The 22,136-nt window shown below is 37.5% G+C and overlaps 1 protein-coding gene across 1 annotated transcript in view; it reads left to right on the top strand.

Annotated features, from left to right (window-relative positions):
• The first annotated feature begins 189 nt into the window (after nucleotides 1-189).
• The window catches only part of ASB7 (ankyrin repeat and SOCS box containing 7), a 28,274-nt gene continuing 6,327 nt past the window's right edge, over nucleotides 190-22,136 (top strand). The window contains 5 exon segments of the mRNA XM_009635048.2: nucleotides 190-262; nucleotides 402-511; nucleotides 5,943-6,039; nucleotides 8,941-9,192; nucleotides 16,367-16,972. Of these exon segments, the coding sequence (XP_009633343.1) occupies nucleotides 8,991-9,192; nucleotides 16,367-16,972 (808 nt within the window). The 5' untranslated portion in view covers nucleotides 190-262; nucleotides 402-511; nucleotides 5,943-6,039; nucleotides 8,941-8,990.

Raw genomic sequence — 22,136 nt, 5'->3', positions numbered from 1 at the left:
TTTTTTTTTTTTTTTTTTTTTTCTCTCCTCTCTGTGTGTGCGCTGACGGTTCCTGAAGCATGAACTCCTGCAAGGGAGTGATTTTAATTTCCCAGCAGCTCTGCTTTCTGGGTTACTTCCTGTCCCATTCTTTAGCGCTTATCTTTTACTTCATTCCCTGGAGAAGCTGGCTTGACAGGGTATCGGTCCTGCCCTTACTGTCCCTCCACTCCTTAGTGTCCCGAGAGACTGCCCTTCTTTTCCAGCTGAGATCCCGATTTAGGTAAATAACCCTTTCCTTCCTAATTTTGGAAGGCTCTTCCTATTTTGACCTGCTATTGCTGATTGGTATTAACCATTTTTGTTCACCATTTCTCTCTTTTATGTCATCGTGTGGCTCAGTTCTACTTTTATTTTTTTAGGTTTAAGCTGCCTTAAAGGAGAATTAAAAATTGTGACTCCAACGAACGAAATAAGACAGAAGAGAGAAAACAGCACTCAAAAAAAAAAAAAACAAACCAAAACCAGAAAGGTGATCATTCATGTAGACTCTCAAAATCATCCTAGACACATGGTTTGGCTTTTGGGATTTTAGGGATTGGGGCCTCTTGTTGTGTTTTTGACAGATTTGAATAGGTAGCATTAGATTTCTTTGTTCTCTTAAAACCTACTTGCTACTGAGCTTTAAAAGTTTGAAAGCTCTGAAGCGCATTTGAAATGCAGTTCCTCTTTCTTCTTGTAGCGCTTTGTCATTTTCTAAATTTAATCTGCAAACATTATTTTGCTTATGAATTGCTACTTAATTTTTATTTTTTTGTGTGTCTCCTCATCTCGGGAATGTCATTTCAAAATTAATTCACTCTCCGTAATTAAAAGGGTCTTTTCTTAAAGCCCTTTCACCAATTTATGGGTGCGATGCTGGATTTGTTTCCACTCTGATTCTAAAATCTTTATTGGAGTAGGTCGTGGTAATTGCATTATGTTGGTTTAGTCATACCTAACTTTTGCGTGGGTCAGGTTTTTTTGTATTGTAACGGAGCTGCAAAAATTGAAATTCATTTAATTGGATGGTGTTTGTTTACAAGTACTTACTTTTTGGGTTGAGATCATAGGAGAAGATAATGCTGTTAGGTGCTTAAGGGAAAAATTGAAAGGAGTCATCAAAAACTGAATCCTGCTGGTAGGAGGAAGGCTCGGTTTCAGAGAGAGAGCAATTCGTAGGGAGAATTGTGTGTTTTACATGGTAAGATGAAGAGATGGGTTCTAGAAGGGGGGGGTGTGTGTGTGAATGATGTCAGTCAGCCTTTTCCTGCATCCTACTGTTAGTGCGCTCCAAATAATGGAGTTTCTGCGTGTTCTTTTAATGCAGAGTCTGTCTTGAATCCATTCTAATCCGTTTCAAATGTAGATGAGTTTGTGTTCTTTTGGCAAATCTGTCCTCTATGTAGGTCCCTCTGGTCTTTGTCATGTTTTCAGAGATGTCGTTGACTGTACCAGAATGTTTTTCATTGTCAGCAATGCCAACAATCTTGGTCAGGGGTGGATCATTTTTCTAATATAGGTGACTTTAGCAGATGATGATAAATAGTAGCTGCTGTATGTCAAAGATTAAATAGAAAATCCCCCCTGTAACACAAGTGCAATAAATTCTGAGATGCACTTTGAAAGTACAGGGAAGAAATATTCCATGTTATTTTGATAGCATACTGCAAAACCACGTGTAAGTCTGATTGCAGGAGGGATTTTTATGCTAATAGGCAAGACAGACATGTATTAATACAAACTTACCAGTGCAGTAATGGCATACCTGTTTCATCCAAGGTTGGTTTATTATAACATCCTCTTTACAACCTATCCGGCACATCTAACGTCACAGCTTGCGTTAATGTAGCTGCTCCAACAGGACACCTCTCGGTGCCAGTAAGTCACAAGATCTTTGGGATTTACTCATGGAAGGAAGTGTAAGTTTTCATTTGATTTGTGAAGCTCCTTCCTAATGTGAAATGCCAGCGCAGTAAAGTTTGATTCGGATGCAGAGACTGGAATTGAGTTCACAGGCTTCAGGGAATTGGCTTTCTGGCAGAAATTTGCACATGGTCAAAACAAGGAACAGAGATAAATGATGTGCTGAAGTCCTGCTCTTCATCTCTGGAAGAAATGCAGCATATTGCAAGTATAGCTAGCCCCTTAGATAAAGTTGCACATCCATTTTTTGTTTTCATCTTCAGGCTGCATACTCATTTTGGTTTTGTTTTGCCTTATTGTGAATTCTAAACTCTTAAAGGAGATGTGCTGACTGAGCAGTTGTTTTCTGTTGTTCCAGCATTTGCTTACAGAATGACACTACTGCAGTGAAAAATGTAACTTCATCCGCTCAAGTCATCCAATGAATTTTGTCCACTTGGGTTCTTTTAGGCTATATTAAAAAGAAATACAGCGTAAATGCAAGTCTTCCAGAGATTGTTGAATGAAATAAACTCTGTAAGCAGCGCTCATTTTGTTCATCAGCTGTGCTGTGAGTTTTAGGGCTCAAGTGACTGCTTTAATGTGGTTTGAACCATTGTTTTCTGCTTCTGTCATTCTATGAAATCTTGGTGTTTGGATTCTTTAGTGATAGCAAGTCATGATTTCATACAGAAACCGTACACGTTAACACTCACTAAGAATTATTACTTACTTTTAAGGCTAAATTGTCATCTGATTCTTACTGTTTAAAACTTAGTAACAGCACCACTGTAGGTTAGAAGAGAGGTTGTATTTTATGCTTGGTACAAGAGGATCTCCAAGAACGCTGGAGACCACGAGCTCCCTGCAGTTTGTCAGCGTGCATCTCGAGGGAGGAGAGTTGTGGCTGTGCGAACCTGATGCAGCATTCTCTACTGAAAAAAATCTGTAAGGCCTTGCTTTAGCACTAGCATTGAGGTCCTTGATTTGGAAGGACTTACAGTATTTTCTGCACTGGGCTCCGCTTATGGTTAAGGTTGCCAGTGGGAATTCTGGGGATGGGTAGTAGGCCAGTGCTTTCTGAAGGTCAGGTCTCTTCTTTTGCTCTCCAGTTTGCAGACCCGAACTTAATTGAGCTGGGTGATTTAACGAATTCTCCATCAGGCCCAAAAGTCAGACCCCACAACCTCGCTGTGAAACGGATAATAGTTGGTAAAACGATACCTCTGTACTTCAGTTTCAGCCACCTGCAGAATGTAACACACAACAGCTGCTTATTAGTATATAGCAATATTGGTCAGCACCATACAGTGCTATAGACACCTGAAGTTGATGGGGGACTTTGAGATTAACTCTTTTAGTTATTTTAAATTTAGTATGTCCAAGCTATGAGATGGCATTACAGAAGCTCTGACGAGAAATGTGTAACTTTTCGTAAGCTGTCATATTAAGAGTGAAGGCTTCTTTTCCTTTGAAGTAGCAGTTCTGCTGTGATGTTGTGGATTCATGCACTGTTAACTCATTGCTTTCAGACCCAGCTATTCACATGTGTTGCTTGGTGGTTTTCATCTCTGCCACTTGGGTACCTCGCTTGATGTCTGTCTGGGATGTAGCGTAGAACATCTAGCAGAAAGAGAATATATTCAGGATTATAAGGCTCTGTGAAATTTTAATATCTCACACGCTATTTGCAAACTTTATGATTGTGATATGAGAACACAAATAATGACGTGACTGTTTGCCTTACTCTCTTGTCTGAAGAGCTCCTGAAATAGGAAGCTGAGCGACATATGAAGATGATAGTCGCGTTTAGTTTCTTTGTCAAACACATATTGGCCATTTTTTAAATGGCATTTGAGTGAGAACACATTTAGCTTGTTCGAGTTTTGAAATGGGTGGGAGAAGTGAGTTCTGAGAATAATGAATGCTAATGTGATTATCCTTATTCCACAGGGCTTTTTTTGTTTGTTTGATGTAAATGTCTTGGAATACTCCAACCACAGACAGCTAGGATCTACACTGATTAGGTCTATGCTAGGTATTAAATGTCATGTGTAATGGTACACTTTCCTTGTTGGATAGAGTCAGGCCAACATCAGGAAATTATGATCCTTACTCTGCTCTTGGACGTGAAATCTTAGGAATCGGGTCTATCTGTTAGGCCATCTGAATGAGCAAAATACTGTATTATAAGGTCTTGCTTTTAGTACCAGCCTTGAACTTTCTTTAAAGAAGTATATACATATATCTGAATTAATTTTCCACATGATGTTTGTAGTGACTTTAATGAAGTGACACATTGATGCAGAAAAGTCTAAGATCTCTTTGACAACATGAGGCGTTATCAATAGATAATGAAGATGTTTGTCTTTTTCTTCGTGTGTGCTACTTCTACTACAATTATTAGTATTTTAAGCAAACTTTGTTAAGTCATTGAGTAAATGAGCTTTGCTTTCACTAAATATGACTTCTTTTTTATTAAAGTTGCAGATCTTACTCTTGCCATATGCAGCTAATTTTCCTTTGGGGGGAAAAAAGCTTGTTACTTTTTTAGTGGAGCAATCTGTTACCTTGTCTGTAGTCTGTGAAGTCAGTGCAATTCTAATTTGCATCAGCTAATAAAAAATGTGTTGGTTTTAAAGTGAAAATCATGCAAAAATTAAAAAAAAAAAAGGTGAATTAACCACTGATCATCTATGCAAAAAAAAACAAGGCTAGAAATGTGATCAAATTAGGTCATGGCAGTGCAGTTTTGTGCAGGGCTGTGAGCATATCTGCAGACCTTGTATGTTTTATCTTGGGAAGCAAAGCTCTTGGAAAATGTGCATAAGAGGGATGAAGAGAGCTTTTTTCATCCTCCTCTTCTGAGCTATCGTCGGGAAAGCAAAGATTTTTATGTTGCATTAAGTGACAGAAATTTAACTTAAGCTAAAAGCTGTACAGTTCATATAATTGGTCTTCAACTCATTTGCAGAAGAAACGAGTCACAGTTGGGTTTGTGTGGTCTGCTATACAATGAAGTAATTAATGCTGTTATTTATTATATTACTGCAGTGCTCACACATGGTAAGGGGTCCTGTTGTGAGGAGCTTGTAGCCAAATTGAACGAAAGGTCAGACAGAGGTGTACAAGAATTAATGAAATAATATTAATGAGTATGGGCTCTCAACAGTGCTGTGAGAAACTGTCAAATGTTGGGACTGATCCCGTTAACTGCAGGTGACAAGGAAGGAGGATAAGGTGGGCTGGTCTGAAGGAGGAAACTGGGTAGGGATTGTAACTGGTGTTCAGTAAACTTTGATACTAAAAGGATAGTTTTTATATATGAAGAAAAGGGTGAAGATTTTTGAGGTGGTGGTATTGCTTGTATTGTGAAGATATCTTTACCTGTTGGTAAAACACCCCGCATGTGTTAGCCTGATCCGTCATGTGAGGGAGAGACGACTATCTGGTGCTATTAGCAGTCTAGGGAAGGACAGAGAAGTCCATGCTCTGTGTTGTCAGATTTTATTCTTTAGATAGGAAAGCATAGATGGGATGGAAATAAATAAATAAATAACCTCCCAAACCAAAAAACCCACAAAAATGGGTTGGGAGGAGCTGAATGAATCCTGAAGGTTTTTCCTGGCATCTGCTTCCCACAGGGAGGTGGTGAACAGTCAGGCAGAAATACCTACTGGAACCTTTGCATCCATTCTTGTTCTATGGCAGGAGCAGATATGTGTAATCCCTAGGGAAGAGTTTAGACCACTTCTTCAAGGTTTACTCCAGACGCACATCTCTTGTTTCTCTTGTTTTCCTTATAATATTCTCTGTAGCCTTTTCCTCATCTGGTAGAAGCAAACTCTCCCCACCCCAACCTCTGGAGGACTGTCTGATAATCAAAGAAAACACTTCAGGGCCTTTTCTGGCATACTGCATTAAAATGTAGCATTCTAGCAGAGGTACAAAGTAAAAGTAAGTAAAACTTTTACTCTTTGCAACTAATAAGAAATATCTTTTTTTTTTTTTTTTTAAAGGTGTAGCAGGTTTTGACACATGTGGGCACAGAAGATTATGAAAAGTGAAGACAATGAAGAGTGGGACATCTGTCAAAGAGTGACAACCTCCTATAAGGTAATTCAGGAACACATTGAATTTATCCTGTTGTGCTTGCAGAATCAATTAAGTAGTTGTTGTTGTCCTCCATTTTCATAGCACTATACAATCATTACAACCAAGGATGTATAGGTATGTTTTTTCTCCCCCTCTACTTCATTTCATTTTTTTACTTGCATGAAGAAAGCCAATATGGAGCAATCCAAATGCATACTGTGGTCTGAATGAGATTGATTACAGTTGCAAAACATTAAATATTAAGTGCCAAATGGCTAATGACTTCCAGTAGTCTTCCTTTCCTTCTCCAAAGATTGATGGTGTAAATGGGGATTTGCAAACAGGAATTTTAAATGATCTATGGAGCAGAAGTAAAAATGTTTTCAAAGCTGGTGTGTACCTAGAACTATCCTGAAACCTTTAATGTTACACTTAAGTCTTCTTGTAATTTGAATTTCATTTCTTGCCATAGGGGTGAGATAGAAGAGTAGATATTTACAGAAACTGCGCAAGTGATAAAAGGAGCTGCTTATGCCTGACTTTGTCTTCTGCTTTGTATGTTTTAGTACTTATGTACTTTAGTACTAGCTAATTTGAATAAGCTCTGCTAGTCACATGCAACATATGGGGCCAGTGCCAACTTTTTATAATGCTGCATTACAAATATACCCACCAGCTGAGAAAGTGTGATATAAAGAGCTTTGCTTTTTCTTAACCAACTGTCTTCATAGATATTTGCAGGGGGGATACTGCTGTCCCCTTAAATGAGAAATCCCATTTCTCTTCATCTGTCTAGTCATTCTATCTCTTTCTGTAGCTTTTCGAGCAATTAATTTGACCTTAATTTTCAGGATCACATGAGATCTTGCAAGTATTGGTCCTTTACAAGAAGGGACTGTAAAAATGGCAGTAGAGAGTTTGTTTATATTAACTTTTGATCAAATATTCTCAGTTTGAGAGAAAAGTTTTCATATCTTGTTTTTGTACACATTCAGAAAGTAGGGCCAAAGGAGCATGCTCTTTTTTTTTTTTTTTTTTTTTTTTAAAGGATTCTCCCTGGCTCATACTTATCAGTCAGGTTCTACTATCAGTTTTCACTTGTAAATCCAAAGGAAGATCTTGTTCTTGTAGCTGGAATTTCATTAACAGTACTATTAGTGGTGTGATCCAGAATGAAGTCAAGCTCACTGTCTTATAGGTGAGCATGTTCTGAAGTGCTAATTGCAGTTTAGAAAAGAGCTTAGCAAAAGCTTATTAGAGTCAATAGAAATACTTCCATTGTCATCAGATTAACAAAGTTTGATTTTTGGAATATGCCGCAGAAGCTGAACGATTGAGTTAGCAGTTGCTGGTTGGTAAATCCCCTTTTCTTCCAGTGTCAGATAATGGAGTTCATACTATAAAACAAAACCAAGCCAGTACCTAAGCCATGTATAACCTATTGCACTAAAAAGTCTTCTTTCATAACCCTATGCTGAAATAGTGATTGTTGCCATACGTGGTAAGCTGAAGCACTTACAAATGTTGAAGGTGGGCATTTGCTGTGTGTAAGTTCCATATTTGCAATGTGTGTAGGGTTGTTGTAGCTACCCGTTAGTTATGAGTTTATATCTCTCTGAGAAGCAGATATGTAACTTCTTTGCAATGGGCACAACTAGGTTATATAGGTTATAGAAGAGTGAATAGATAACTGTGCCTTCATCTGGAATGATGGCAGTGATCGATGTTTTCACTTTTCTCGTCTGTGTGTATATCTGGATCACAGGAAAACAAGTGCCCAGTGGGATATGGGGAGTTGATTGCAATGTCTTTTGAATGGCCTATGAATCATGAGGATCCTTATGAGATTTACGTAAAAGAAGGTTTCGGTGATGATGTGGGTTGACATCCTAATAAAACCAGATTGCTGTAAATTTCAAGTTTTCCTTAAAATTATTGTCTTTAGAACTTTTCCTTGTACTTTAATCTTGATTAACTTTACAGGAGTCCAAATACATTTTTCTTTCTCCTTTTTTATCTTCTAGTTCTGTGTTAATATCCATCACAGCAGTTTTTGAATATCGTCTGAGACTCCTATTGCTCAGCATTACCTTTCTAATACCCTGCTTTTATTCTCTTTCTTCTGATAGTCCTTTCTGTTCTAGGAATATGTTAATGGGATATGATACACAATGTATGTGGAAATGTAAACACTTAACAGACTTTAATATTTGTGCTTGATTTTTGGAATATAGAGGTTCTTTGCAGTCTTTATGTACTATTAAAGAAGTCCACAAGCCAAAATACAGACAGTAGACTCAAATTAAAAAAAATAGAAAGGGGGGGGAGAAGAAGAAAAAAGAAAACTAAAGTATTCAGTTTGAACGTTAGTGTTACTAATATTCACGTGCAGTAGGTCACAGCAAAAGGTTATATTAATAAGATGAAAATATTTTCACTGAAGCTTAGAGGTGATACATTTCTAGGAAAAAAAAAAAGTAAAGAATATTGTAGTTCAGTTGCTCTAGCAATGCCGTGCTGTTCCGTGCAACAATTTAGATCATCTATTTAACCAGTATCTCTGGAGTTAGTGATATTAACCATGTTGTGATTTTTAATTGAATGTTGAGTTCTGGAGATCTTTCATTTTGCTTATTGCTTGGGTGCTTTAATTGTGGACTGTCGTCTGATGCTGTCATTTCTGAAGAAAATGTTTGCTATTTATAATGTGTAAGTGTCCTTTTCTTTTGCAGTTCAGTGATGTGAACCATGTACTATGATTTTGCTGGCAACAGTGAGACTGTTTTTTATCCTGCATATAAGATGACTTTGCTCTGCATACAGAGAGTCTCTTAGCATTGTTTTTCACTAGTAGTGACTTTTTTCTAGATATCTCTTTCCTAGTCCCAATCCTTATTTACTCACACTTTATATTGATTCAAGGTGACTAGTGTGACCTCATGACACTTCTGTAAGAGCCAGATTCAGCTAGGATGTTACACCATCACTGTCGGAGAAACCCTGAACTACAGGAAGAGTTGCAGATTCAGGCTGCAGTTGCTGCTGGCGATGTTCACACCGTGCGCAAGATGCTGGAGCAAGGATATTCTCCGAATGGTCGAGATGCCAATGGCTGGACCTTGCTTTAATTTTCTTTACCACCACCTTTCACAGGTATGTTTCTTGAACATGGAGGTGAGTTGCCTGGAAAGAAAAATCTTGATACCCATCTCACAGTTTTCTATCCCTGTTTCCATTGTAGGGCTTTCCAGTGCTGATTAGCTATCAGACTACTTCTGATTTTTTTTTTATTATTTTTTTTTTTTCTTTCTTTGGAGCAGTACTTCATCTCTGTCTACTTCTGATGCATACTCTGTGAATGAGGTAATAGATTAGCTTTATATCTTAATACGTTACTACTTTTTTCTTTTTTTCCCCCCCCAGAACTGCCTAGGAATTGTTAAAAGATGAATAAGCATTATGAAAATAGGGCAGAAGCACTCATTATAAAATTAAATGCACTCACAGCACTCAGTATAGGCTTTTCTTCTCTGGTAGGGGCTATTATTAGAGGAAGGCAGGTCCTTGAATTGAAATCCTAGGGAACTTTGTTTTGTAATTCTCAAGCAAGTTAACTAGTTTCATTAAAGGCTAAGTTTCCGTTTAGGCTTTAACAGAGCCTGCCAAACTTTATGAAAACAGTACTCTTTGTGCACGGACTTTAGTGTCATCTAGTCCAGTTGAGCTTATACCTTTCCAGCATCCATCCGTAGCGAAGCTTTATTTCAAGAACCGATTGAGGTTTGTTGGATATACTCTCTTGGGTGATGATTATTACCCCTCAAATGGTACAGTTGGAATTTTTTTGCTATATCTTCTTTCAAAGCTACCTAAAGTTTTAGAAATGGATAGTCTTCATCTTTTAATATAAGGAAATGGAGAGGAAAAATAAAAATCAGTAGATGTTCTCCACATTCTGATTAATGCTTTTAAAGAACAGCATCCTCTAATCTAGCGCTGTTCTCATCAAATGAATTGTGAACCAAGATGTCTTCAGTCCCAAGGGACCTGAAATTATCTTTTTGATGCTTTACGTATCTGAGGCCATATGGGCCCCTTATGTACATTGCAGTAGTTGTCAGATGTATGGATCACCCTTAAAATTGAATGGCATTAATAGGCTGTGCTATTTGCACAATTAGTGGCATGTTCCTTAAGAGCAGGAGTGAAATAGAGCCTGAAAAACTGGACGTTGCTGATAATCATAGAATCATAGAATGTTTTGGGTTGGAAGGGACTCCTAGAGGTCATCTAGTCCAACCCCCCTGCAGGAGCAGGGACACGGCTAACTAGATCAGGTTGCTCAGTACAGATTCTAACCATATAATGTTGGCAGACCCTCATGTCCCTATTGGAAGAGGGAAAAAGCTACTAAATTGCACTAATAGATAACCTTAAGTTCTGCCTTTTAAATGTAATATATGTGGGTAATCTCAAGCCTTCAGTTTGATAATTCAAAATTTTTAGGCTGTAAGTCTTGAAATATGTTGCTTTTAGCTCTGTAAACTTGACAATGATCTAAAAAAAAACCTAAAACCCTTATGTATTACTATGTATTTTCATGGTATAGGATTTGTTATGAAATAGCTGCTGATGCGGTGTTCTGTTTTTATTTTCGTTATTACTCTTTCCTATACAAAGTACCAGCTGAATCTGATGCCTTGTGAAAACTGCCTGTAATGAAACACCCTTGTTCTGGAAGCAGTATAGCGTTTAATCACCAGGACTAGAAAGTTGAGTAACAAATAGTGTGAGGGTTAGTCATCTACGGCAGCTTTCCTGTAGCTGAGCCTCGCTTCAGAAAATTGGCACTGTTTTGTGCCTTGCCTTGTTTTCCCTCAAAACAGAGGCATAAAAGATGAGTATTTAAAACATAATAATGTCACAAATGAGCTATTAAGCAGTGAATGAGCTGACTCTTAAAAGCAGAGTTAATCATGCCTGCCTCATTAGCAAGAGGTTTGTGTCTACCTTTCTTCACACAGTCTCCATCTTTCTCCCTCTCAAGAAGTGGATCATTCTGATGTTAGCGCTTAATCCCTGTGGACCAAAATGCTATTGGGGTAAAGGAAAAAGTAATTTTCTGGTGTGAATCTTATGGTAAACAGAGTACTGAACTGACTATATATATTAATAATATAGAAGATAGTGAAAAGGAGTGGATGGAGGAAAGAGGGAACTGAGATGTTAGGGGGAAGGAAGGGGCAACTGGTGATACTTGTGGCTGTCTAGAGGGACAATGAAGCTTAGCAGAGCTAGAAAAGTTTTCGTAGTAATGAGAAAACCATGCTGGGCTGTGGCTGAGGGTAGAGTGCTGTGCCTCAGATCAGAGATGCTGGAAGACTACTGACGTAGTCTTGCACAGTCGTGGGTTGGAGATGGAGTTTGGCTAATAAAGGCTGAGAAGGAATCTGGTCACTGACCTGGAAATAAAAGGTAGCTTCTTATGGGAGTCATGACCTGTCCGCCTCCTGCTTTTGCTTTTTTTTTTTTTTTTTCCCCCTTCTCTTCCATCATTGCTCACCAGCAAAGAAATGAGCCAGAGGGACAGCATTGTGCATACAGATTGGCTGATTTGAGTGGAGGTGGTGGAACAGGAGGAAGCTTTTTATTATCTGCTGAGCAAAGAGACGCAGATAGATGGGGAAAATGCATAAAAAAAACCAGTCCGTACTAAAGGATGAAGCCAGCAGAAATACCAACTAGATACAGAGGTAATAGGTCAGATATTCTTTAGCAAGTGATGAATGAAGAAAGTTGATCAGAACCATGGAGAAACTTGGATTCCATGAAAAACAGTGAATTTTACTTTCTTGATATATTTGTCTTATTTTAAAAAAGTGAAGATTCTATGAAGCTAGCTCTTTCCATCCACAGAAACAACTAGAGACGCAAAGGTCAACAGGAAAGCAACACAAAAATAGGGAGTATATTTTTAAGTATAGTTTTTTTTGTGTAACAAGCCTTTTTTTTCCTTTGGTGTACTTTTTTTATTTTCAAAATGACATATTGAGACAGACAGTCCAACACTGGATTGTTTAATTGTTTAATCCAACACTGGATTGATTAATAAAACTATGTTTTATTAATCCCCAACCACCACTGTTAACATTACAACGAGCTAACGTCTTGAAAGAGAGTTGTCCCTTGGTGGTATCTTCTCAATACTAACTGAGCAGGACAGTTTCTGGTTACTGGTATTAAAGTGAAGAAATGATTCACTAAAGCTCCTAGAAGTCTAAGAGTACAGAAAGAAGTAGCCAAACAGACGTATTTATTTATTTTTAGTCTTGGCTGCAAGGTATCTAAATTTTAGTAACATCACACAGCATCTGAGAGAAACTAGAGAATGCCAAATGCTCATCCCCCTAAACCAGCTCATAAAGTGTTTCTGTGTCTGCACAGTAATGCTTTCCTGGAGGTCTTTTGTATCAATGTTGTCCTAGAAAATTCAAAACAGAAACTATGTGTAGCCATGTTTCTAAACCTTGTGGTCAGAATTAATCCCTAGTTGGGGGAAGTAAGCTTGAAATAATAGAAGTACTTTATGAAGCCAGAAGCATTGCTTTCTTGGCTTCCCAAATTAGACTGTGATAGGGTGGCCTAATGAAGGTATCAAGAAAGAAGGAAATCTGTCCCACTGAGCTGTAAATTGAAACTCTTAATGTTAGACTCTTGTTCAGGAATCTGTATATCCTCTAAATTACTGTATTAGGGAAGTATTTCATTAACAACAGAGTTTAAATGACTACCTTAGGTGCCCAACTTTAACATGAAATAAAATAATCTGAAAATTTGCAATGCTGAATGATATTCAATCTCAAGTGAGTTTGACTGCAGTAATTTGGTACCCTTAATAAGCAGTTCAAGGTTTATGCCATTGTATTATGCCTTATATTTAAGAACATTAGAAGTGACCAAATGCAGCTGTTCATGTTTCTAGATTATGCTCTCCCGAAATTAATGGGAAGCTTAAAAAGAAATAATTGTTTGACAATCAGCATGGAAGCAAGAGAAAGAAATGCTGGGAAGTGCTGGCTTCATCCCTTCCTAGGTAAATATACTTGTACCAGGTACTTTTTTTTTTTTTTTTTTTTTACCCCTCTGCAAATTCTGAAAGCTAAGCAGAGATTCATTCCCAGTTCATTTCTACCTTGCTTGCGTTCCAGGGGGAGAGTTACTTTACAGCATGACACCAATGCTGAAGCCTTTAAAAAAAACCAAACAAACCCCCACACACAACAGCCCAAGTTCTTAAGGCAGCATCAGCTTTGTAGCATTACTTTTACTAACATGGGGACTGAACGAATGGAAATTGTATGCAATGTAATGCAGGTCCAACTTATGCTAAAAGCCCTTGTGAAGTTCAAAGGTTTTCCAGGAGATGGCAGCAAAACATTGACTGTATAGCAACAGATGGTTTGGTCCTCTTGAAATTGTTTCCCTAACCAAGGGAGAGACTGGTACCGTCAGCTCACTAGAAGCCCATAATCTTAATGGGAATTACAATATTTTTACCATGAGATTTTGCTGCCGGGTTTACTTTTGGAAAGTTAGTTGTTCGTGTTGCTAGGTTGCCCAGCTGAGAGGCTTTTTTTCCTATTCTTGTTGAAGTGCATCTCTTACATAGCTTAGTATTTTTTTCAGTTCACTTTAGCGCTCAAAAGCAATGAAACCTTGCGAGTGGGGAAAGCATGAAAAGGTACTTAAAGCCATAGGTAAAGGGCATCCTTATGTTGCAAATAAATTACTGGGTTTGGATTACAACAACTTGTATAAAAATGCATATGCATGCACACACAAAAGTTGGGGCATATCTGATTGAATTTGGAAATAGCATAGACTAAACAAGCTAGCAGCAGTATTCTGCACCTCAGTTGGGGGATACAAATGATTGACTTGCATGCTTTATGCACCATGTAAGAGAAACAGCACAGCATGAATGGGTTTTTTTAAACTTTTTTTGTAGAAAATGGCCATGGCTGCTGCTGTCTCCTTTCCATTATGTACATCTTTTTCCCTAATGCTGCCTCTTGGAGTGTATCGTTCCTCTGCATCTTAATTCTCACGCTTAGCTACTCACTTATAATTACCAGTCAGGAGATACTCTAGAATAGTCTGAGCAGTGCGAAGAAGGAGACCCTGTGAGCAGCAAACATCACTTTGAAATAGTATCTTTGTCTTTAATGACTTTGTGGGTTGTACTGCGTCTTTGCTATATTTTGGACATCATCATAGTGCAGGTTAAGAACCACCTATTCAGTCACTGACTTCATTTTCCTGCCAGCCTGTGGATGCTTTGTGAATTACTTTAACTCAGGTTAGTGTAACTTTACAGAGCGCTGAAACTTCTGCTTTTCACAGAAGATTAGGAAGGCTGTCACTACTAAGGGACTAAACTTTCCTTAATCTTTCTCTCTTTATTTTTAGGTTCCTGTTCTATACACTAGAGGCAGTTCTCACATTTTATTTCTCTTGTAGTCAGGCTGCATTAGTTTGTATGTTGGATTTTGTTTGTTTGTTTTCCTTCCCTCAATCTTTACTTTAAGGATTTTTTAAACTTTCTGGATCACCTTTGCAGCTGTATTCTGTAATCTTTCTTGCCAGTCCTTTTATTTTGATGTGATGTCTGTCTTGGTGTGTCACCTGGGTATGGTCGCGGTAGGTCCACATTGGGAAGCTTATTCTTGTTGGTTTGTGTTAGCACCTTTGTGTGTTCAGATGTCTTCAGACTAAACTGGCTTACAATTTATATTGTATTGTGAACTTAACTTACAGGACATCTGAATTTTGAGATGCAAATTGGCGTCTGCCACCCTGTTCCCCTCTCCTGTTTGAGCGTGATGGCAACCAAGCAGAAAACTCTGTGCTGTCTCCACGGTACAGGAGAGCAAGTGCTCCTCTTGAGCAATGTGTGTGAGCATTAGGTGTTCATAGCCTGCAGCCAAGTTTGTTTTAAACCTGCGTGGTCACAATGTCCTTCCCCTCCTGACCACCACCTTCCAGACCACTGCTCCTTTCCTTCTAAACACAGTATGTATAGATGAGGAAATTAAAAAGAATTCAACATGCCAGGATGCAAGGACAGGGCTGTTGAGGTTATGGAAGGTGGACAGACAACCTTATGCTTGTCTGCACTTAGAGATGATGTGCTTTGTGCACAAATGTTGTATGATTACAGAGCAGACAAGAACACAGGCAACTGTGAAGGACAGACCCCAGCAGTTGTTTTAGTAGATATGCAGGAGTATGGAAAATGTGTGGACTTAAGGCTAATGTCTTCTGCATGTAGTATCTCTCTACCCCCTAGGAGAGTTAGGTTAGGAAAGTGCCTCAAACTTCCCAACTGTAGTTTGTACCTTTTAGCGTCCGACAGGCAGCATCTACGGATGGTGAAAGGAGAAACCTCGCAGCCTGACTTGTTCTCTAGCTGAGAAATGGTAACAAGGCAGGCGCCTTTCCTTCGGTAATTAATTTGGTACATGGTAATAGTCACTTGCTTTAGAAGTCTGGGTGTATTGAGGAAATTAAATTAAGTAATTTGATTTGATTATTTTAATTTTTCAATTCATAAATCAGGCTGAGGTTTTTGTGCTATGTTAGCGGGGGAAAAATAATCTGCGTAGTCACTTGTATTCTGCAGTAATATTTTTCCCTGACTCCTTCTATAAGTGGATGCTTACATTCTTGTAAAATCTTAAATTTTTGTAAAACTATAAATTCAGAACAGATTCTTCATCTATTAAAAACAGACTTTATCAAGATAATCTAAAATAACATATATCTTACATGCTTTGGAAATCCTGCAGACCACAGAGAAACATTTTACCTAATACAGTATTATACCCTAAAAACAATACAGTCCTGCCAGACCACAAAACATCCGCAATTTGGGACAGCAGATGTTTCTACACATGCTTCTTTTTAAGACCAAGAAGCAACACAAGGGAAAATAAAAAAAAGTTGAACATTGAGAAAGAAATGTAATATTGTAGAGCTGGAGGAAAACTGGATGGACAGAGATTTGAGTAATTAGCCTAAGAGTGCTAGGAAGATGTGGAAAACTATTTGTCAAACGGAAACATATGTATATAAAAGAAACCTTTTTTTCTGGTAACTCTTTCTTAAATATATTTTTAACTTTTTCTTCAAAATAGCATGTTCATGAAAACAAGAATTAGTCTGAAGTACAAAAAATGCTGTCATGCTATGCCTGAAAAGACTAACATTCAACCATTTGATTATTTTTCTGCAGCACTGGATTACTGTAATGCCTTCTAATTATTTTTTAATTTTATTTTAACTTCAGCTGATCCCACAGTTAAGGACTTAATTGGAGGCTTCACTGCTCTGCATTATGCAGCCATGCATGGCCGAGCGAGGATTGCACGCTTGATGTTGGAATCTGAATATAGAAGTGACATTATTAATGCAAAAAGCAACGATGGTTGGACTCCCCTCCATGTAGCAGCCCACTATGGCAGAGACTCATTTGTCAGACTCCTGTTGGAGTTCAAGGCTGAGGTTGATCCGCTCAGTGATAAAGGTACTACACCGCTTCAGCTGGCCATTATCCGAGAGAGGTCAAGCTGTGTGAAAATCCTTCTGGATCACAATGCCAACATCGACATTCAAAATGGTTTCCTGTTACGATACGCTGTGATCAAAAGCAATCACTCTTACTGCCGAATGTTCCTTCAGAGAGGGGCGGATACAAACTTGGGTCGCTTGGAAGATGGACAGACGCCCTTACACTTGTCTGCTCTTAGAGATGATGTGCTTTGTGCACAAATGTTGTATAATTACGGAGCAGACACTAACACAAGGAACTATGAAGGACAGACCCCACTGGCTGTTTCAATAAGTATTTCTGGAAGTAGCCGACCCTGTCTGGATTTCTTACAAGAAGTGACAAGTATGTATGTAAGAGAAGTTAATCACAGGACACCATGTCCTCTAAAAGCCTTCTTTGAATTTAGCCCCAGAAAAAAAATGCTTCCTCTCTGCCCCTTGATGCTATTTAAATGCACTAGAAAGTTTCTGGGAAGGTGAAGGGATTGTGATACTGGGAATCTCTTACTCAGCAAAGGTGCTAATGTTAAGTATATTTTGTTTAAATCAGTTTTGTTTAAATATCTACAGGAAGCATTTGTTTTTTTTAAAAAGTGAACTGTAAAATCTCATTTTCTTAATGGCCTTAGCACATAAGATGTTCGGGGTTTTGTTTCATGTTTAGGGTTTTTTTAGTGTCTTTTGCTTTTTTTTTTTTTTTTTTTTTTTTTTTTGGATTGCCATGTAAATACTCTGCAGTTGCTGGCCTTTTCATCTGGCACTACAACTCGGGCAGAAAAGAGCTTTTGCTGCTTTGTGTTCTCCCACATTCTTTCCTTCTCTCCCCTATACCAGACGGCAAAATGGCGTAGTTTATTTGTGCAACTTGAAGAGGTTTCGTGTGCTGTGTAGCTTTGATTTGATTTTGTTGCTGTCTTTGAAATATGAAAGAGATTTGAACTCCTCATGACGTCTGATATTTAAAAAGAATATTAGGCTCCTAATATTCTGGTCACTTTTGATTATTGGTTTTTGGTGTATTAGATCTACTGAAAGTTTTCTCTTCCTCTCTCATTCAATATTGAATGCTCTTATAGTGTTTCCTAATTCTAGTGTTGCCTAAAGCATTTAGGAATTGCTGATTAGCAATTAGCCACTGTTTGCTAATTCAAATATGTTAAGATAGCCCGATAATTTAATCATCCAACTAGGATGATCTTTGAGCTACAGAGGATGGGGGTATTTCACAGATCCTTTTTTCTCCTACAGTTCCTTTTTATTTTTTTTTTGGATGCAGTAGGTTTTAATGAGAATTAAACACCCTATATACTCTGCAAAGAAACTGAAGTTTAGTGTGGGCTGGGGGCGAATCAGCTGAGATTTGTCAGCTGCTGACAACAGATAAGCATTTGGAATTTCATTTTTTGTCTTCATGATTTGTGGTGTTATTGTGGCTTTTATCTGAAATCTAATGAGAATTATTGGAAAGGTGGAAGTTGATAATAAGAAATACAAGCAGCTAACAGATTTTGTTTTAATTTGCCTGCCCCTTCTCGTTCAAACACTTTTCTTTCTGGTTTCATTTTTGGAAGACTCTCACTATATGATAGCACTGTTAGGGTTGTTATTAGATGATATAATATCCAGACTTGCAATTTTTCCCAGTCTTAGAACATACTGGTGAGCATGAAGACTAAAACTGCTTAAGTGTTTCCTCAATGTCTGGAGACTAATTCAGAAAGTTGGAAACCGGTACTGTAACTTACTTTTAGGTTGCAGATTCCATACCTTAAGGGTTTAATGTTAAGTGAGAAGTAAATTTTGCTACAAAAAAGTAGCTTAAATTTGTGGTGAGTGTAACAGTGTTGGAATTATCCCAGTTTTGTGCTGATGGAGGGAGAACTGGGAAAGCAGGCAGGACTAGTGCTGGCAAAAACACTTCAGCTTTGTGCTTCTGAGCAAAATTATTATGAATATATGTTTACAAAGAGTTGTAAACGGACTCTGCTGCCCTTATTATAAACATACAACACTGTCTTCCACAGTTTTCATGAAATTTAATGCACTTTAATAAGATGCTGTAGGAGAGATGAGATGGATAAAGAGTGAGCTGGGGTTTTGGTAGCGGAAGCTCCCAATTAGATCAGACTGCGTATGGGGAATTGTTGAGTTCTCGTGCTGTAGCACTTCGGGGAAGAATCTTGTTTCTGAGTCTATTGCAATATGTAGCTACTAGAAGAAAAATTGACAAAATTTTTAGAGAATTCTTCTAGTGGAAGCCTTCCTGAAATTATCTCTTGTGGTTGGTAACAGTGCCTTGCTCATAGGGCTCAATGGGAATTTCTAGTTTATTTATTTGAACATAATACTAAGTGCATAATATAAAAATCTGCAGCTGTAGGCTTTTTATGTGCATCCAAAGTTTTGAAGAGTATATTTGATAGTAAAACAGGAATTAATTTTTACTTTTGCACTAGATAAAAATTTTTAAGCTTAAAGATTAATATACGTGCATTATGAAAGTTACCAAACCGATCTGTCTTCAAGTGAAAGCGGTTGCGTGCTTTGTATAAATGGGATCCTATTTAGCAGTCTACATGTAAGATGTAAGTAGCTATTTTTTTCTATACTCGGAAAACGTATTTGTCCAGTTTCAGTTCCTCAGAGAACATCATATGTGAATTTCTTTTTGTTTTGGTAGGTATTGTAATCGGTAATAATCGCAGCCTTTAGCCCAGGTCCCCGGTTGTGAATAACAGGCAAGAAACCAAGCTCTCAGAAATACTCAGTATTGGTCCTGAGAGTCTGCAAGCAGAAACTGGATTTTGGGTTTTGACCCTGAAGGTCTGATATTCTTCCTGGTTACAGGTAGAGATTCCTTTCCTGCTAGAATAATTTCAAGAGGAAGGAAGTTACTCTGTAGTTGTGTCTCAGTATTTAAGTGCGAATCTGGAAGTTAGGAACAACAAAGTTTTTCATCATGAGTCTGCTGTTGACTTGATGTTTAGATGATCACTCATGTCTTTTTTTCTTTTTTTCCCCTCCTCTTTCTTACAATACAAAAATGAGTAAAGTCTCCCTGTGAAAAAACCAATATTGAAGATTAAAATTGCTCAATGATTTTATTAATCACTTTCCTTTCCTATCTGTATTACACTTTCCTAGTTGGAAAAACATTTATTGGCAACCACCATAGTACCTGAGATCATCTGATAAAGAGTTGTTTTGGAGCACTTCAGTATAACGTTTCAGCCTTACAAGATCTGAACCTGCCTTTTCAGGAGTGTCAATTTTGCATTAGCATATTCCAAGCTTAACCCACTAAGAGATGCTTGTATATAATCTATATGAAGATAGAGAGACTTACAGACCTTTTTTTGGATAGTGTATATGTCTACAGAATTAACATGTGCAATTACAGTCCTGGATGGAGTGATTTATGTTGAAGCTGAAGTTGAATGGGATTTGAGAATATTAAAGCTTATAAAGAGAATGCTGGCGGCAGGAAAAAATGCAAGTATTGGAAAAATACTTAAAAGTTTATTTAAACTTTAAAATGCTAGAAATTCAATTATGATCTCAAAAGGGGGAATAAAAAAAGCTTGAACCCTTCACCTTCCCCATAGCTCTCATTTAATTTAATCACTGTTCAGATAACGTAGCAGACAAGAGAGTCTATGACTAGCTATGCAAGTTGCTTGTCCGTGTTGAGGCAAATAGCTAAGTAAATGGATATGGCCACAGTAGTGTAATATGGCATGTATGTTAACAGGTATCAAAGAAGTAATTTCAGATCTGGAACGAGATCTAAAGGTCACCAAATGAATTGGACTACAAATATTTCATCTGCATTCCTTTTTTTAATTTTTCAAAGGGCAAATCTTTGGCTTTGACTAGTGAGTGTAATTTTATGTTTAGATTTATATAGCACTGTAAATGTGCAGAAAAATTTACACAGAAGTCCTGTTAAGGAAATCCTTATACATTCTTTGTCTCTATTCCTTTGCTAAATAAGGATAACTTTTCACTAGGATTTTTTTTTTTTTACTGGAAGAACATTTTAAAAAGGGTCTCTGCATAGTTTAAACTTCTATGAATACAGAAGTGTCATAGTGAATTAAGTAGATTTCTACATATTTTATTACATGGATAATTGCAAAGGAAACATTATCTTCATGTTTGTTATAACATGGAAGAACTTTACCGGAATTGCAAGCTTTGTCTGCTTCCTTGGGTGCTGCTGGAAATCTTGCACTAATGAATGTGGTCTGCTTTGTCATCCAGAGCTATGCAGGGAACTGGGGTAAGAAGGTTATTTTATAGTTTTCATTTTAGCTGGATCAGTAATAAACAAATACTGCCTGAACCACGATTACTTTCTGCAGATTGCAGGTACCTGTTTGTTGAAGACCAGTATAGTTTTTGATACCTTTATAAAGACGTAGCCCAATTTCTTTTTAGGAAGAGGGAAGGTATCTTTGAAATAATTGTTTAACTCTCAACTCAGAATTGCCTGGTGTCGTGTTGGAAAATGTAGCTACTAAATCAGAGTGCAGTTGACTGTTTATATTAAGCAGTTGAATCGTTTTTATATATCTATATACAGATGTGTACTTTAGAAGAGTTTTTTGAAGAGGCCTATGTAAAAAAAAAAAAAAAAAATTAAAAAATATATTTCTCCATGTGGCATGTAAGGTACAGCCACCTCCCACTCCCATTTGCTTACCTGTGCTGTACTCTGGTATAATGTAAAAAAGCCTGTCTCTATGTTCAGAGCACTTTATCTGTTTTTAGGAGACAGTAAGTAAACTTTATGGTATTGAAATTCTTAGCTGAACTTCCACGGCAATTTCAATAAGACTGAATTTATAGCAACATTACAAAATATTTTTTAAAAAAAAATCTTATATAAGCATATTCAAATCTTAATTTCATTGCTAAATACACCTGCTATACTTAACATTGACCTTTACTGCCATTCTGATTTTCCATATATAAACTTTCAGTCCAAAATACACTCTTCCTTGGTATACATTTTCTGTGCCAAAAATATTGAAATTTAATAGACATCTAAAACTCATTGTGGAGAGTGCAAGATTTTTTTCAAAGAGCAATGAAAACATACTTCAAACTTGAGTATTCTAGCAGAAGCATACTGAACACAAAATTAAACTAGACCTTTTAGAATAACTTGTACGATATCCAGTTGAAAAGAATTAAAAGTTGTCTGTCCTGTAGAGCTAGATACTGATTCAAGGAGTTTGTCCACTTTCTTAATGAACACTCTGTAATTCTCTCGCTCTAAATTCAATCCTGCATGTCTTGTATTAATATTGCAGACTTACAGATTCTGAACACTGGATTTTTCTGGCATGTTGAATGCTGGAAAACCAAATATCCTCTGTAGTTATCCTGGTGTTGTGTTTTACAGAGTACAAGACAATGCCTTTCCTAAACTGTTAGACCTGCGGCTGAATTCGTGTTCAGCTCAGCAATAGCCATTTCCTGGACGATCGCATCCTTTCAGT

Source organism: Egretta garzetta, unplaced genomic scaffold (assembly GCF_000687185.1).
Source record: "Egretta garzetta isolate BGI_Z169 unplaced genomic scaffold, ASM68718v1 scaffold322, whole genome shotgun sequence".
In the NCBI taxonomy this organism is placed as follows: domain Eukaryota; kingdom Metazoa; phylum Chordata; class Aves; order Pelecaniformes; family Ardeidae; genus Egretta; species Egretta garzetta.
The sequence above is the reverse complement of the archived record's forward strand: the minus strand, read 5'-3'. Positions and strand labels throughout refer to the sequence as shown.